Source organism: Nannospalax galili, unplaced genomic scaffold (assembly GCF_000622305.1).
Source record: "Nannospalax galili isolate Female #2095 unplaced genomic scaffold, S.galili_v1.0 scaffold1206, whole genome shotgun sequence".
Classification (NCBI taxonomy): domain Eukaryota; kingdom Metazoa; phylum Chordata; class Mammalia; order Rodentia; family Spalacidae; genus Nannospalax; species Nannospalax galili.
Window position 1 is genome coordinate 382,431 of NW_008355162.1, and position 15,477 is coordinate 397,907.

The 15,477-nt window shown below is 45.4% G+C and overlaps 1 protein-coding gene across 1 annotated transcript in view; it reads left to right on the top strand.

Moving 5' to 3' along the window:
- Positions 1–15,477, top strand: part of Gfpt2 (glutamine-fructose-6-phosphate transaminase 2) — a 55,334-nt gene that overhangs the window by 34,017 nt on the left and 5,840 nt on the right. Inside the window, exons 10-16 of the mRNA XM_008852233.2 lie at positions 3,762–3,925; positions 6,458–6,553; positions 6,647–6,744; positions 7,052–7,172; positions 9,537–9,694; positions 10,178–10,292; positions 12,852–12,979. Of these exons, the coding sequence (XP_008850455.1) occupies positions 3,762–3,925; positions 6,458–6,553; positions 6,647–6,744; positions 7,052–7,172; positions 9,537–9,694; positions 10,178–10,292; positions 12,852–12,979 (880 nt within the window). The remainder of the gene's footprint in view (positions 1–3,761; positions 3,926–6,457; positions 6,554–6,646; positions 6,745–7,051; positions 7,173–9,536; positions 9,695–10,177; positions 10,293–12,851; positions 12,980–15,477) is intronic.

The following is a 15,477-nucleotide window of genomic DNA, read 5'->3' on the forward strand; positions in this document are numbered from 1 at the left end:
TGCGCGCGCGCGCGCGCCATCACTGAGGATTGAACCCAAGGCTTCCTACATGGGAGGCAAGCACTCTATTACTAAGCTATACTCTACCCCCACTGTCATAGTTAGCTTTCACTGCCAACTTGACACAAACTTAGGTACCTGGGAAGTGGGAACCTCAACTGAGGAATGTCTTTATCAGATTGGTCTATGGGCATGTCTGTGAGACATTTTCTTAATTGTTAATTGATGTGAGAGGGCCCAAGTCACTGGTCGGTGCTGTCTCTGAGCAGGTGGGCCTGGGTAGTATTAAAAAAGGTTGCCGATGCCGGACGTGGTGGTGCACGCCTTTAATCCCAGCACTCAGGAGGCAGAGGCAGGTGGATCTCTGTGAATTCAAGGCCAGCTTGGTCTACACAGTAAGTTCCAGGACAGCTGGGGCTACAGGGAGACCCTGTCTCAAAAAGACCGAAAAAAAAAAAGGTTGCCTAACAAGCCAGGGGAAGCAAGCCAGTAAGCAGCGTTCCTCCATGGTCGCGGCTTCAGGCCTGCCTCCAGGTTCCTGCCTTGGCTTCCTTCACTGATGCACTATAACCTGTACGCTGAAGTAAACCCTTTCTAAGTTGCTTTTGGTCATGGTGTTTATCACAGCAACAGAAAGCAAAACAGAACATCCATTATATCTTATTTATCTCCCCCACCTCCACCCATCTGTGCTCTTGTCTCTTGGCTCAAGAAAGGTCAGGGCCAAGGCAGATCTCAGCCCTTGGCAGCCCTTCTGGAACCCTCATGTAGCATGACTGTTACCGGCAACCCGGTGGCTACAGACTAGCCTCACTCACCCACTGTTTTGGACTTGCAGTTACTTGCCAGAACTTTGAAATTGGGAGCTTTCACATCAAACCTGGATTTCTAGCCTCTCTGGGAAACCTAGCAGATGTGAATACACTAGCCTGCTTGCTCAGCCCTACCTTCTGTCTGGAAGGACTTTAAATGCTTCCATTCATCTGGGGCAGATGTCACCAAACCCCATTCCTTTGCCTAGGGTATGACCATTCATAAAAGATAGAGCCAAGGTGAAGTGTTTGTCCAGTTGATTCTACAGTCTGTGTTCTCATCAATTCACAAAATAACTTGAAATTTGAGAAAGTCTTTCTCTTTCCTATTTTAGTACAGAAATTGTTTTTACATTTATATATTGATTGATTTGTGTGTGTGTGAGAGAGGCAGAGAGAGACAGAGAGAGAGAGAGACAGAGACAGAGACAGAGACAGAGAGACAGAGAGAGAGAGAGACAGAGAGAACTTTAGGGACTAGATTCTCTCCCTCTACCATATGGGTCCCAGGGATCAAACACAGGTTGTCAGGATGGACAGCAAGCACCATTACCTGCTGTGCTATTTCAAGGGCCAGGGTACATAAATTTTATACAAACACACACACACACACACACACACACACACACACGCACGAGGAGGATGGGGAGTGAGGAGAGAGAGAGAGAGAGAGAGAGAGAGAGAGAGAGAGAGGAGAGAGAGACGAGAGAGAGAACACTAGAGTTGCTATTTGAAGTAGAAAGCCATTATAAATGTATAACCTTCTTCATCCCAGTTTGTCTAGCTTTCCATTGTGGCTTTTTTGCCCTCACAGCCTCTGGAGGGAGGGGGTGGCTTTCTCCAAAAGGAGGATTCTTGGCCACATCTCCTGGGGAAAAGGAAGGAAAAGGAACCTAGAGCTCCCTGGACTCTTTGAGCCCACAGCTGACCTCACACTTAACACTGATGGTCACGCTCAGAGCATCTTTTCAGTGAGATGCTAATATTATCTTAATGACTCTAAAACATAGATATCTTACATATTTGGGCATCTACAAGTGATGTCTGGCCATTATAGTTTGCTGAAGTTTTTATTTCATAGAAACATGTAAAACCATTGCAATCTTACCATCAATGGTACCTTATTCAGTGAACTGAGAGATGTTTCTAAAATTAGAAAAGGCATGAATCCCTGAAAGAAGATAAAATAAGTGTTCATAGGCAATATAATTATACACTTTTTAAAGCCAACTGATGGCTGTTCAAACTAATGCTGACAGCTGCTCAGAGAATAAAGATGTGGGACTCGTACACCAGCAGTAATCACTAAGCTGTCAGCTGCCTTATTCCTTCTAGAAGCTTTTCACAGGACTAAACACTGAAAACCCTCATCTCACATTTCCTGAACAAAACAAGAACAAAAAAGCAATAATATTCACTGCAACGAAAATAAATGCTTTAACTAGATTCCTCAGAATAAATTTCAGTACAAAAAGTCCCAAAGCAGAAGACTGCAGATGCTTATTATAAGAAACAGAAAGAGATTTGAATCAAGGGAGAGAGTCCAACTTCCTTGGTAATAAGACTTAATATTGCTTTTTTTTTTTTTTTTTGGTCTTTTTGAGACAGGGTCTCCCTGTAGCCCCAGCTGGCCTGGAACTTACTATGTAGACCAGGCAGGCTTTAACTCACAGAGATCTGCCTGCCTCTGCCTCTCCAGTGCTGGGATTAAAGGTGTGCATCACCACACCCAGCAATTTTTCTTTTTAAAACTCTTGGAATGAGGTATTTTTGTTTTTGTTTTAAGACAGGGTCTTACTCTGTAACTCAAGCTGGCCTCAAACTCATAGCAATCCTCCTGCCTCAGCCCCAAAAGTTAGGGGATTACAAATAGGAGCCACCAAGCCAAGCTTTAGAATGAGTTTTAAAATTAACAGTTAAGAATTATTTTCTCAGCACTCCAGAGGCTGAGTCAGGCAGATGTCTGTGACTTTGAGGCCAGCCTGGTGAGGGTATCACATGGTGGGAGAGAGTTCACTTTTGGAACAATACCTCTCCAATATCCTATAAATCCGTGAATGACCCCATCATCTCCTAACACCACCACCTTCCAACACTGTTGACATATGACTTTGGGGATTATATTTTAAACACATGAATTAGGGGGGACATAGCCAAGCCACACAGAAAAAGAAGAAAACAAAAGTGACCCTGACAGACATGAAGCAGAGCCCTTGGGGCAACAGCTGCCAGCTTGGCCTGCGCACGTAGAGCCTGTGCTTTGCTGACTGCTTCACTGAAAGATGGATCAATAGGTAAAGGTGCTTGCTGCCAAGCCTGACAACCTGAGTTCAATCTCATGCCCCACATGATGAAGGGAGAGGAGTGACTCTCACAAATTTTCCTCCGACCTCCACACATATGCCGTGGCACTCACCCCCACCCTTACCCACATGCATGCACACACACAAATGAATAAATAAATGTAATAAGGGAAAGTTTTAAAGCTGCTGCATTTTTCCCTTTATAATGAAAATAGTATGTGTGTATTGCTAAGCCATCTCCAAAAGTGACATGGTTTAGATCTTATTTGAAGAAATCGATTTTGAAAAGGTATCCATGATATTATCTGGGGAAATTTGAACACGTTAGATATTTGATGATATGAAGGAAGAATTGTTTAGATATAACATTAATTTTGTAGTAGGCTAAAAATATCTTAGATAGAAGTAACAATGTTTATAAAAAGAGATTGCATATTTCCATACATTCCATAATGGGTTAAGATTGGAGTTAAATGTCAAAATAACTATGGAAGGACAGAGGTGTGAAAAATTGGGGGACAAGTTCCTCTGTGAACATTTTTACTGTAATGTCACTGTCGCTCCTAGAATGTGGGAAATAGTGGGTGTTGCCTTGTAACTGTTAACAGCAGGATGTGAACTATGATGTCTGGTTCCCTCACTTCAGTGCCATCATAGAACACACCAACCGGGTCATCTTCCTGGAAGATGATGACATCGCCGCAGTGGCCGACGGGAAACTCTCCATTCACCGAGTTAAGCGCTCAGCTAGTGATGACCCCTCTCGAGCCATCCAGACTTTGCAGATGGAACTGCAACAAATCATGAAAGGCAGGTGTCCTCTGTGCAGGGCTGGGGGCCAGGTCCTGACACACTCTCTGCCCTGCCCTGGGTGTGGGGGGGTCATAGGGTCATAGCTTTTCTACCCACCGTGACTACTGGGATAGACTGCAGGTGGCCTGTGGCTTAAGGAGCAGAGAGGCTGTGGAGAGCTTGGTAGAACATATCTGATGGGGGACCTCTGTGTGTCTGTCACCTGACTGTCTGGGGTGCATTCCTATACCCCAGTCCTCACTTGTCCTCCCCGCAGGATTCTGCAGTAATGGGCACTGTGGACCACTTTCTTCCTCACACACATACCCTGTGTCCCTGAACTCCTTTCTATTGTGTGTGTCTTTGAGCTTGTTTTTTTTCTTTGATGGGGGCTTGTTTTAGAGACAGCATGTCACTGTGTAACCCGGGCTGGCCTCAAACTCATGATCATCCTGCCTCAGCCTCCCAAGTGCTAGATTACAGGTGTGTCCCACCGTGCCTTGCTCTTCTGCACCCACTTTTGCCTCAGCAATCCCCACTGCACAGGGCAGCCTGAGTAACATTTTGAGAACGTGAATCAGACCTTGCTGTTCTCTTGCTGCCTAGAGCCTTCCAATGGCTTCCCACCGTTATCACCGTAACAGCCCACCTCCCAGGGCTAGGGAGATGGCTCACTGAGTAAAGTGTTCACTAAAGTTGGTATAGCCCATGCATCTATAATCCCAGCACTGGGAGGTAGAGAAAGGTGGATCCCCAGAGCTCACTGGACAGCAGCCTAGCCGAATCAGTGAGCTCCAGGTTCAGGAAGGCTGGAGAGATGGCTCAGCAGTTAAGAACACTGACTGTTCTTGCAGAAGATCCCGTTCGAATCCCAGCACCCACATGGCAGCTAACAACTGTCCATAACTCCAGTTCCAGGGGATCCGACAGCCTCTTCTGTCCTCGGGCATTGCACAACATGGATGCACTTACACACCTGCAGGCAATACACTCATACACATAAAATTTAAAAATATTCTTTATGTGTGATATGGTCCATTTCTAATGCAATAATGAAAATGCCAGCTCAAATTTTTTAAGAAGCATTCTGTATAACCAAATTGATTAGATAAGAAACCATAGGTTAATTAACAAAATGTACCTGGCATAAAGGAACATTTTTTTAAAACTAGGAATATTTCAGGCTGGGAAGATGGCTCAGTCAAGTGCTTGCTGCGCAGGTATGAAGACATGGCACATATCTGTGGTCACAGTACTGGGTACATGAAGACAAGGACCTCTGAGCTCTGGCTAGCCAGCCTAGCCAAGTCGATGAGCTCCATTTTCAGTGAAAGATGCTGTCTCAAAAAATCAAATAGTCACTAAATAAATCTTAAAAAAAAAAAAAAAAAGAAGTGGGGTCTGGAAAGATGGCTCAGTGGTTAAGAGCACTGACTGCTCTTGCAGAGGACCCAGTTTGATTCCCAGCTAATAAAATATTTTTTTAAAAAAAGGTGGCAAGTGATTGAAGAATATATGCAATGTTGACCTCCAGGCTACGCCTTGACACACACACACACACACACACACACACACACACCCCTGCACACACATACTAAACTCCCTGCTACAGCCCACAGTCACCAACCCCCTGAGTCAAACCTGGCCCCACCACACTCAGCCCTTTGCCTGCCATGCCCCACTGGCTCTGGCCAAGCTGCCTCACCTCACTGTTTCTCAGATAGGCTGACTGCCTGATCAGCTGGGGTCCTTGCATTGACTATCTGAATGATCAGACTAGGTCCTTTCAGTCATCCAAGTGTCCCTGGAACATCCCCTGAGAGAGCCCTCTTTGATTCTTTATCTGTCATGACCTGTCCAGACTTCTCTCCCCCACAATAACCTTCTTGCTTGATTTATTTGCTTGATGGTACTTTTAATATAAGTGATTTGCTGAAGGCAGCACACAAAACATTGCCAGCCTGCCTCTGGCCACCTCCAAATATTCAGTGCCATCCGCTCAGGGCCCTGTAGTCAGATCAGCTCTGTCAATCATCTGATCCCATTCAGATCTAAACATATACTGGTGGAAATTCTTTTCTTTTTCACAGAAGCAAGGAGGCTATTTATTTTAAGAGAAATTTCTTTGGACTTGCTTAATTTGTACTTCTCTAAGAATGTGGTGTTGGGAAGGAAAGCATTTTATTTAGAGCTGGCTTTGCTAAGGGGAGTGTGGCCCAGAGCGACAGCCTAGGCTATCTGTTCTTCCATAGCAAAGCCCATCAAGAAGACTCAAAGCTACAGGGTCTAATACATAGGCTGGAGGTGATCACTGTGCCTGACCCACTTCTGCCTTGTTCTCATGCCATCAGGCAGATGACACTGCACACACCCTTTAGCATCTGTATGGGGCTCTACAGGTGATGCTGTCATGTGTCATGGTTACGTCTTGGCAAAAGTTATGATGCAATAGAGGTTAAGCCTTTAACCAGGCTTTTTGTGGTTCAAAGTTAGTCAGTGGGAATGTATCTAAATTAAAATTACTTACCTCGTTTACATTTATCTGACCAGGTAACTTCAGTGCATTTATGCAGAAGGAGATCTTCGAGCAGCCAGAATCCGTTTTTAATACCATGAGAGGTCGGGTGAATTTTGAGACTAACACAGGTAATCCTCAGTAGGAAGCCCCTGCCTATGTCCTGTTCCAGTGGATGTAGTCATATGTATAGTCAGCATTAACATCCTGCTTTGATCCTGCAGTTCTCCTGGGTGGCTTGAAGGACCATTTAAAAGAGATTCGACGATGCCGAAGGCTCATTGTTATCGGCTGTGGAACCAGCTACCACGCCGCTGTGGCTGTAAGTGCAACACACCCAACCTTTGATGGCACCAGGAAACTAGCAGCAGTCAAGGCTGAGACACTAGTCATAAATATGTTGTGCACTGGCCTCTGAATTCGGCCAGGCCTTAGTATTCATTAACAGGAGCTTGAGAAAGTTTGCACTGGGCCCTTTCTTCTGCAAGGTGGCCTGGGAGTGTGGAAGTTCCCACACTACCTGGACGACAAAGCACCAAGTCACAACACAACTGTCCTTAGAAGCCCAGCTGCCCTTTGTCCCTATAGGGCCCATGACTGACTTTAGTCTTCATTCTTTTTGGCTTCAGACACGACAAGTTTTGGAGGAACTTACTGAGCTCCCTGTGATGGTTGAGCTTGCCAGCGATTTTCTGGACAGGAACACACCCGTGTTCAGGGACGATGTTTGCTTTTTTATAAGCCAATCAGGTAAGGGATACAGGTTTCATGACCAGGTTTGCATTGATTCAGCTCCAGGCTGTCTTCTCTCTGTACCTTATCAGGTATACCACCCTCTCTCTTCTTCCACTAATCCTCTGTGCCTCTGCCAGGCCACACATTGTCTCATGCATCAGGTCATTTAACTCTTAAGAGCATCAGTTACTGTCGACATTGTGTGATGTATGACTGTCCCTACAGAGATGTGAACAAACATCTTTCTATTCCACAAAGAGCATGGAAGGCAAACCAAAGAAATCATTCCACCCAAGTCTAGCTCAGTAAACCAGTGAGTTTATTGAGGTTACTTTCCAGGAGTTTGGGTGAGGGGTTACTTACAAGACAATGGGTGACTCAAAGGCAGCTGCATCACATCTGGGTGACAGCTGCATTCCTGGGGCTCCAAGGGAAACTGAGCAGCTGACCCGGCCCCAGAGTCTCCTCTCCCCAAGCAATTGTTACCCCTGTGTAATTTGGGGGCTCTGAATATTGTGACTTTCAGGAGTTTCCTGAGCCTTTTACATTTCATTGACTTCCTGGGTCTTGAGCTCCCTCCTAGAGGGGATGTTTCAATTAGGAGGACAGCTGTTCAACATATGGGGAGGCCACATGACATCAAAGGCCCTGTAGTCAGGGTGTGATAGAACTGAAACTGAGCAGGGAATCCAAGTCCACTGGTTTATCTCTGCCCTGTGGCATCTTCCATTCCAAGCTTCCTGCCAGCACTTCAGAGAACACTCACCAAGGTGCTCATAAATGTTTCCTGGGTTTAGTTTAGCCATGAAAAAATTCCCTCTCAGAATTCTATTAGGTTGGGAGTCAACCATGGGCTCTGCCCAAGCCCTAGGGGCTTGCTGTGTGCAGTTTCCATGCTGTCCAGCAGGGGGAAGCAAGTAGAGGCTCTGGTTGAGGAAGGAGGCTTTCCCCAGCTGAGCGAGCCTGCATCTTCACACTATGTAAGAGCAGGTGCTGTAGCTGAGGGGTCCTCCTGGAGCTTTAGGAGGACTTTTGAAATGTTTTAATTATGGACATTCAAACCTTTATACAAACAAGGATATTCAAGTAATGACTGGTTTAACCTCAGAAATGACCAACCCGGCCAACCTTGGGTTTTCCAGGTGTGCATTCACCTGTCCCCATCTCCCAAACATCATGTCCGTAGATGCTTCAGAATGTGGACCAAAAATGATAAGACATGGAACCACATGTCATTACCACAGCTGAGTTGACAGTACTGCTCTGATATCATACTAGGTTTTAATACTGTCTGCATTTTGAATTTTGAATACCATTTCCATTTTTATGGCAAGCCAAGAAAACCTAATCCAGATGTACCCACCATCCACCTGATTGCCTTGTCATTTGGGAGTTGCTTTAGTGGCCTTTAGATTAACAGTAACAGCAAACAGGCGAGTTTCATGTGAAAACTGTGCAGTGGCAGCCCTTGCGTCTCTAGACAGCAATGGCTGGCTCTTTAATGACATTCAAACAAACAATAACTACCCATTTGAGCTGTCAAAATTAGGGAGGATGATGCAGGCAGCACCATATTCCTCCTTTTCTTTCTGCCCTCTGCAACCTGTGATTGACTTAGGGTCACATGCAGCAAACCCAGAGGTCAAAGAGGAATCAGACCTTCTGGAAGCACTTGGTGGCCAATTTTCAGGTAGCTGGAAAGAAATTAATTTAAGCACAACCAAGAACAGTGGCCATGTGGATGAACAATCTGGAGACTATGGATTCACTGGCTTTGGTTTTATGCCCTGCTTCATATTTACTTTAGCTTGAGCTGTTTAATACTGATAGAACTTGGCATTGGAGTTGGCTTATACAGGAACCTGTTGAAGGAGCTTTATTAGAAATATTTTGAGTCCAACTGGGAGGCTGCAAAAAGGATTTCTTTCCAAACAAGTTCTGTTTGAGAAGCATCACATGGGCCAGTCTTGCTTTTTAAATGTTGACTCTTTCAAAGCTCAGCACATTCTGACACAGGCAGCTTTGAGTCCTAGAAAGGGCAACCGGAGCCAGCTGCAAGGCCTGGATGGAGATAGGAGTCTGCCTTTCTCCCAGCTGCTCACTGTAAAGGGAAATGAGGAACGCCAGTCCCATGGAGTTGGCTTGATTAGGGTTCAAGAAAGTGCCTAACACAAATAGCAATGAATTCTTGAATCCAAGAAACAACAGAAAAGATATTTCTTCGCCTGCTTTTCTTTTCCGAAGACTGACTAGGCTGAGTCTTGGGCATGGGTTTCCACTTGGGAGAAAGAGTTAAGGAAGTGTGGAGAGGAGGTGGAGTGTGAGCTGGCAGAGACCCTGCACTTGCAGACACTCACTGACATCGCCCCCATGTGGCAGGTGAGACTGCAGACACGCTCCTGGCATTGCGCTACTGTAAGGACCGTGGTGCACTGACTGTGGGCGTCACCAACACTGTGGGCAGCTCCATCTCCCGGGAGACCGACTGCGGAGTCCACATCAATGCAGGGCCAGAGATTGGGGTGGCCAGCACCAAGGTAGGAGTTGCCTGTGCTCCTAAGGGCGAACCTGGGGGAGGGCATGGACTGGAGAGATGGCTTCTCTCTTTTGAAACCGCTCCCTCTCTTCCTCTTGCACTTCCTCATCCTCTCCCCCCACCTCCATCTCTTCATTTTATTACATCGTTTTTTTCCATGTTGTTTTAGCTCTTCTGGCTCCTCTAACACCTTTGAGACAACAGTCTTTTAAAAATATTTTATTCATTATTTTTATTTTATGTGTATGAGTGTATTGCCTGCATGTGTGTAAGTGCACCCATGTCGTGCCATGCCCATGGAGTTCAGAAGAGGCTGTCAGATCCCCTGAAGCTGAAGTTTCAGGCAGTTCTTGGCTGCCATGTGGGTGCTGGGAATTGAACCCAGGTCCTCTATAAGAGCAATCAGTGCTCTTAATTGCTGAGCCATCTCTCCACCCTGGAGACAACAGTCTTAAGGTCTTCCTGGTCTCTCCTTTGTCCCCAGGCTTACACCAGTCAGTTCATCTCTCTGGTGATGTTTGGTTTGATGATGTCTGAAGACCGAATTTCTCTACAGAACAGGAGGCATGAGATCATCCGGGGCCTCAAATCTTTACCTGGTATGTTGCAGAACTCAGCTTTGTGTATTTCTAAATTCATGAAGCTCTTTTTGGTCATTCTCTTCCTTGACTTTCTCCTGTAAAGAATGCTGTTGATGACTCCTTTCTAGAACTTTCTACCAATGTTTCTCCCTGCCCATCTCCCCAGGAGATCCTGCTGGGCCAAGATTTAAAGCATTGGAACAGGTCCTGGAGTGCTGTACGCTGCACCTCTCTTACATCTGACTTCATCCCTGCTCCCTTCTCCCTGGACTTTCCCAGCCCCTAAATAACAAGCTGATCAGTGACAGATGTTTACCCCTAAATAAGCAAAGTTAGCCAGGCCCTTCCAAAGAAACAACAGCACTGGTTGCCAGTAATAAAGGTCACACTTTCAACCATGACTTATAATATTGATATCTACCATCATGAGTTTAACCATGTCCCAGATTTTGGAAACTTTTCTAAGATCATGATGATTTTAACAAAGATGTTTTCTAATCTATTTTGTAAAGAAATGTGCCCATTTTTAGAAGGTTTGTCAAGCTTTGGGGCCTTTGGATGTCACAAAATTTTGCAGGTGCGAAAGAGCCATTTAAAGTGCAAAGAAAAGGCTGGAGAGATGGCTTAGTAGTTGAGAGCATTGGCTGCTGTTGCAGAGGACCTGGTTCAGTTCCCAACACCCACTTGGCCTCAAACAGTTGTCTGTAACTCCATTCCAGGGGATCCAGCGCCCCCTTTGGCCCATGCAGACACTGCATGCCCTGTGGTGCACTTGCATGCATGTAGGCAAAACACTCATAAAATAACAATAAATAAAAAAGTTTAAAGTGCAAAGCAGAACAGTACATTTCAATGTAATGAAGTAGAAAAACTTAATTGAGATTTCAGATTCCATATTTTCAACTCTGCATTATAACAAGCTTCTTGTATTTGATCCAGTACCAAAGAAAAACATTTCTAATTACTTGAAAAATTTTTAATTCCTAATTTTTCCTTTAAGGCAGAGTTACATAACTATACCTCAACAACAACAAATATAACAGAGTTATGTAGACACAGATATGCACATAAACTCCTCTATTAAAAAGTCAGACATAGGGGCTAGAGAGATAGCTCAGCGGTTAAGAGCACTGACTGCTTTTGCAGAGGACCCGGGTTCAATTCCTAGCACCCACATGGCAGCTGCGAACCGTCCTTAACTGCAGTTCCAGGGGAATCCAAAGCCCTCTTCTGACCTCCACAGCATTGCACGACATGGGTGCACTCACTTACATGCAGGCAATATACTCATACACATAAAATAAAAATAATAAAGTTTTTTTTTAAAAGTCAGACGTTAAAAATGCATATAAAGATGTTGGGGCTTGGAGTGGTAGAACAGGTCTTTAATCCCAGCACTCAGGAGGCAGAGGCAGATGTCTCTCTGTGAGTTCAAGGCTAGCCTGGTCTACATATTGAGTTTCAGGCCAGCTGGGGCTACAGGGAGACTCTGTCCCAAAAAGACAAAAAAAAAAAAAAAAGTTGGCTGATGAGATGGCTAAGTTGGTAAAGGTGCTTGCCACAAAGCCTGATGACCTGAGTTTGATTCCCAGAACCCATATGCAAGTTGTCTTCTGACCTCCATATGTTCACCATGGCACGAAATCACCCACCCATGTAACTACACAGACACACATGCTAAATAATAAATGTAATTTAAAAATTTAAAAGTTGTTAAACGGGTTGGAGAGATGGCCTGCTGTTAAGAGCACTGGCTGCTCTTGCAGAGGACCCAGGTTTGATTCCCAGCACCCACATGGTGGCTAACAATCATGTACAACTACAGTTCCAGGGGCTCCAATGCCCCCTTCTAGCCTCCTGGGGCATTGCATGACACAGGTGCATTTACACACATGCAGGCAATACACTCATACACATAAAAATTAAAACTAAAATATTTTGAAAGATACTGAACAATAACATTCTTCTCACTCAATTTTTCCAGACAATATAGTATTATCATAGGTTTATTATTGTTATTTTCAAATGAATTAATAGATTTTTAAAAAGTTTTTAGTGTTATTTTCAAATCTTGTAAATATTGAGAGATAACTCATAAAAACAAAGGCTCTTGGGGATTCATAATAATTTTTAAGAGTATAAAAGAGTCCTGACACCAGAGAGTTTGAGCACCATGGGTCTAACTTACACTGGCTTTGCCTTGAGACCCAGACCAGGGCAGAGAACTGAGTGAACTTGGAATGCCAGTTCTGTGGCTGGTCAGAGGGTGATTTTGTCTCTCTGAGCCTTGATTGCTTTTCTGTGAAATAGAGCTGGAGATTAGTTCCCCGCCTACGTTATAGATGCTCATAAACATATTCACACAAATAGGAATTGCCATCCCAACAAATTACTGGCCAATAACCCAAGTTAGCACCCATGATCTAAGTTTAAAGTCCTTCTAAAGTAATGCAAGGAAGCAAAGTATCCTAAGTGATACGAGGTCCAAAACCTTGTTATAGCCTATCGTTTTCCTTTTGAATATTGCTTTGGACTCAGAATGACCGACTCTCTCTCCCTCTTCTGTGCATTGCATAGAGCTGATCAAAGAAGTATTGTCACTGGATGAGAAGATCCATGACCTGGCCCTGGAGCTCTACACACAGAGGTCACTCCTGGTGATGGGGCGGGGCTATAACTATGCCACATGCCTGGAAGGAGCCTTGGTGAGTCCCTCTTTGCCCAGCCTCCACCTCCAACAGCCAACTGGACAGCCCCCTGGACAACATGAGGGCAGGCTTAGAAAATGCTGTGAGAAACCAGTGGGAAGGAAGACAGGATGTAGAGCATTGGGAGTGAATGGCTGGCAGACCCTCCTGGCACCTTCATGAGCCTGCACCCTGGGGTTCCAGAAATAAGTGAGGCAGGTATTGGTCCCCAGAGTGTTTTCAATCTACTGGGGAAAACAGATCACCCCTGGGTGAAGCCCCTTGAGGTGCCTGGCCTTTCAGTTTGATCCCCAGAACCCATTTAAACAGCTGGGAATGGTGGTATGTGTTTGTAATTCCAGCACTGGGAGGTGGAGACAGGAGGAACCGTGGGGCTCACTGGCCAGCCAGTCTAGCATAATTGGGGAGCAATAGGTCTCAGTGAGAAACCTGTCTCAAAAAACAGTGGATGGCTTTTGAGGAATGACACCAAGGTTGACCTCTGGCCTACACACACACACACACACACACACACACACTCAAAGAGATTGCATGGAGGAACTGATTCAGCTTCAAGTCTACTACTGCAAGCAGCCTAGAGGGGAAGGTCTTTTGCGAGTTGAGAATTGCAAGGTGAAGACTCCCTAGGTCTTCCTTATAACCCTCGAACTTCTAAGTGAGGAAGGACTTGAGCTCCTACAGGAATGAGCCGTGAAGGCTCTTTTTTTTTATGTGTATGTGTGTATTGCCTGCATGTAGGTAAGTGTACCCATGTCGTGCAATGCGCACGGAGATCAGAAGAGGCTGTCAGATCCCCTAGGACAGTTGTTAGCTGCCGTGTGGGTGCTGGGATTTGAACCCAGGTCTTCTGTAAGTACAATCAGTGTTCTTAACTGCTGAGCCATCTCTCCAGCCCTCGGCCCTGTATTTTTTTAAAATTGGTGACTGACTGCTTTACCCCCTGAGGCAATATATTACCAATGTGAGAATGCAGATTCTTTTTCCCCTTATGTTTACTGGTTTATTGTGAAAGTTATGACCAAGGCTACTGATGAACCCCAATGTAGAAATAGATGCACAAATTGACTTATCCAGGATGGGCCATGGAGTTTCCCTGCCCCCTCCCTGAGTGCTCCACCCACCTGGAACAATCCGTTCAGTTCAGCAATCCAGAAGCCTGCTAGTATCCTTTTGTGTTTTTATGGAGGGTTCCTTACATAAGTTTAATTGATTCAGTCATTGGCCACTAATGATCAACTTAGCCTTCAGCCCCTGGTCACCTCCCCAAGGATGAGGTTTCATGAAACAGAAAATCCCAACCTTCTCCTGCCTTGGTCTGTCTAGCCAGTGAAGCCCTATCCTGAAGCTACCCAGGAGCTCTAGCCATCATTAATGTGGGGTGTGCAGTACAGCCTATCATGGTGGGGAAGGCGTGGAGGCAGGAGCTTGAGGTGGCTAGTCACATGAATTAAGAAAGGTAAAGGTTGGTGCTCAGCTTACTGAAAGTCATTCATAGTTAGGGTGGGTCTTCCTGAACCTCCATTAACCCAATCTGGAAACTCTCACCGACATGCCCAGAAGTTTGTTTCTATGGAATTTTAAGTCCCACTAAGTTGACGAGCAGGCTTACCCATTAGTGTATTTCATAGCATCTCAGTCAGTGCCTGAACTGTGAACTCTGGTCACTTACAGGATTCTGAGTCCTGCCTAAGGAACCGAGAGCCTAGTATTCAGGGGCACAGGAGAAGCAAGGCCTGGGTGGGGTACACGTTCAGCCCCTTGATAGTTCTGCTGCCCAGCTTTTTTAGGGGGTGTCAGCTGCAGCAGCTAAGCTGGTAAAAGATGTGCATTCAACTGTGTCTGCAAGTTAGTCTTTGGGGAAAGAAAGGAGTGTTTAGGCTGCTGCTGGCACAAGTCAATGGCCCCTGTGTGGTCACTTGGAGGCTAGCATACCAGCTGTCTATGTTCTTTAAGGAGGAGCCTTGTTCCTTACAGTGTTTGCCTGACCCAAATAACTAGGTCTAGACATGTGAAGGGATGTTTTCTTTAACTTTCTTATCAGTGCAGTGATGTAGACTTTGGTAGCTAAGTGGACATGGGTGTACCAGAACATCGAAAAAAAGTCAAATAGCAGCCTAGGGTGTGGGCGTTTACTAGATCGGTCAGCTGAAGCAACTCTGTAGATGTGATTAAGGGTCTATAATTGGGAGAATGATTAATCAGCTAATTGAATGAGGGCATATCTAGGCAGAATACAATGCCACCATTATGCATGGGATCTTTGGGGAGATACCGCGTGGCTGGCTAAGGAGGGGGAGAAAGCAACCTAGATGGATGCTGACTTTCTGTGAAAAGGGAGTAGCCATGCATGGAACTGAGGAGAGTTGCCACTGCCCTGCCTGGGGGCTGATCTGGGGACACAAGGCTGCTAGGCGAGCTTTGCGCACATCCCGGACAGCAGCCCAGCCTCTCTACTGGCCCTGGGCTTTCCCTTGCTGCTGTTGAGCCATATATAT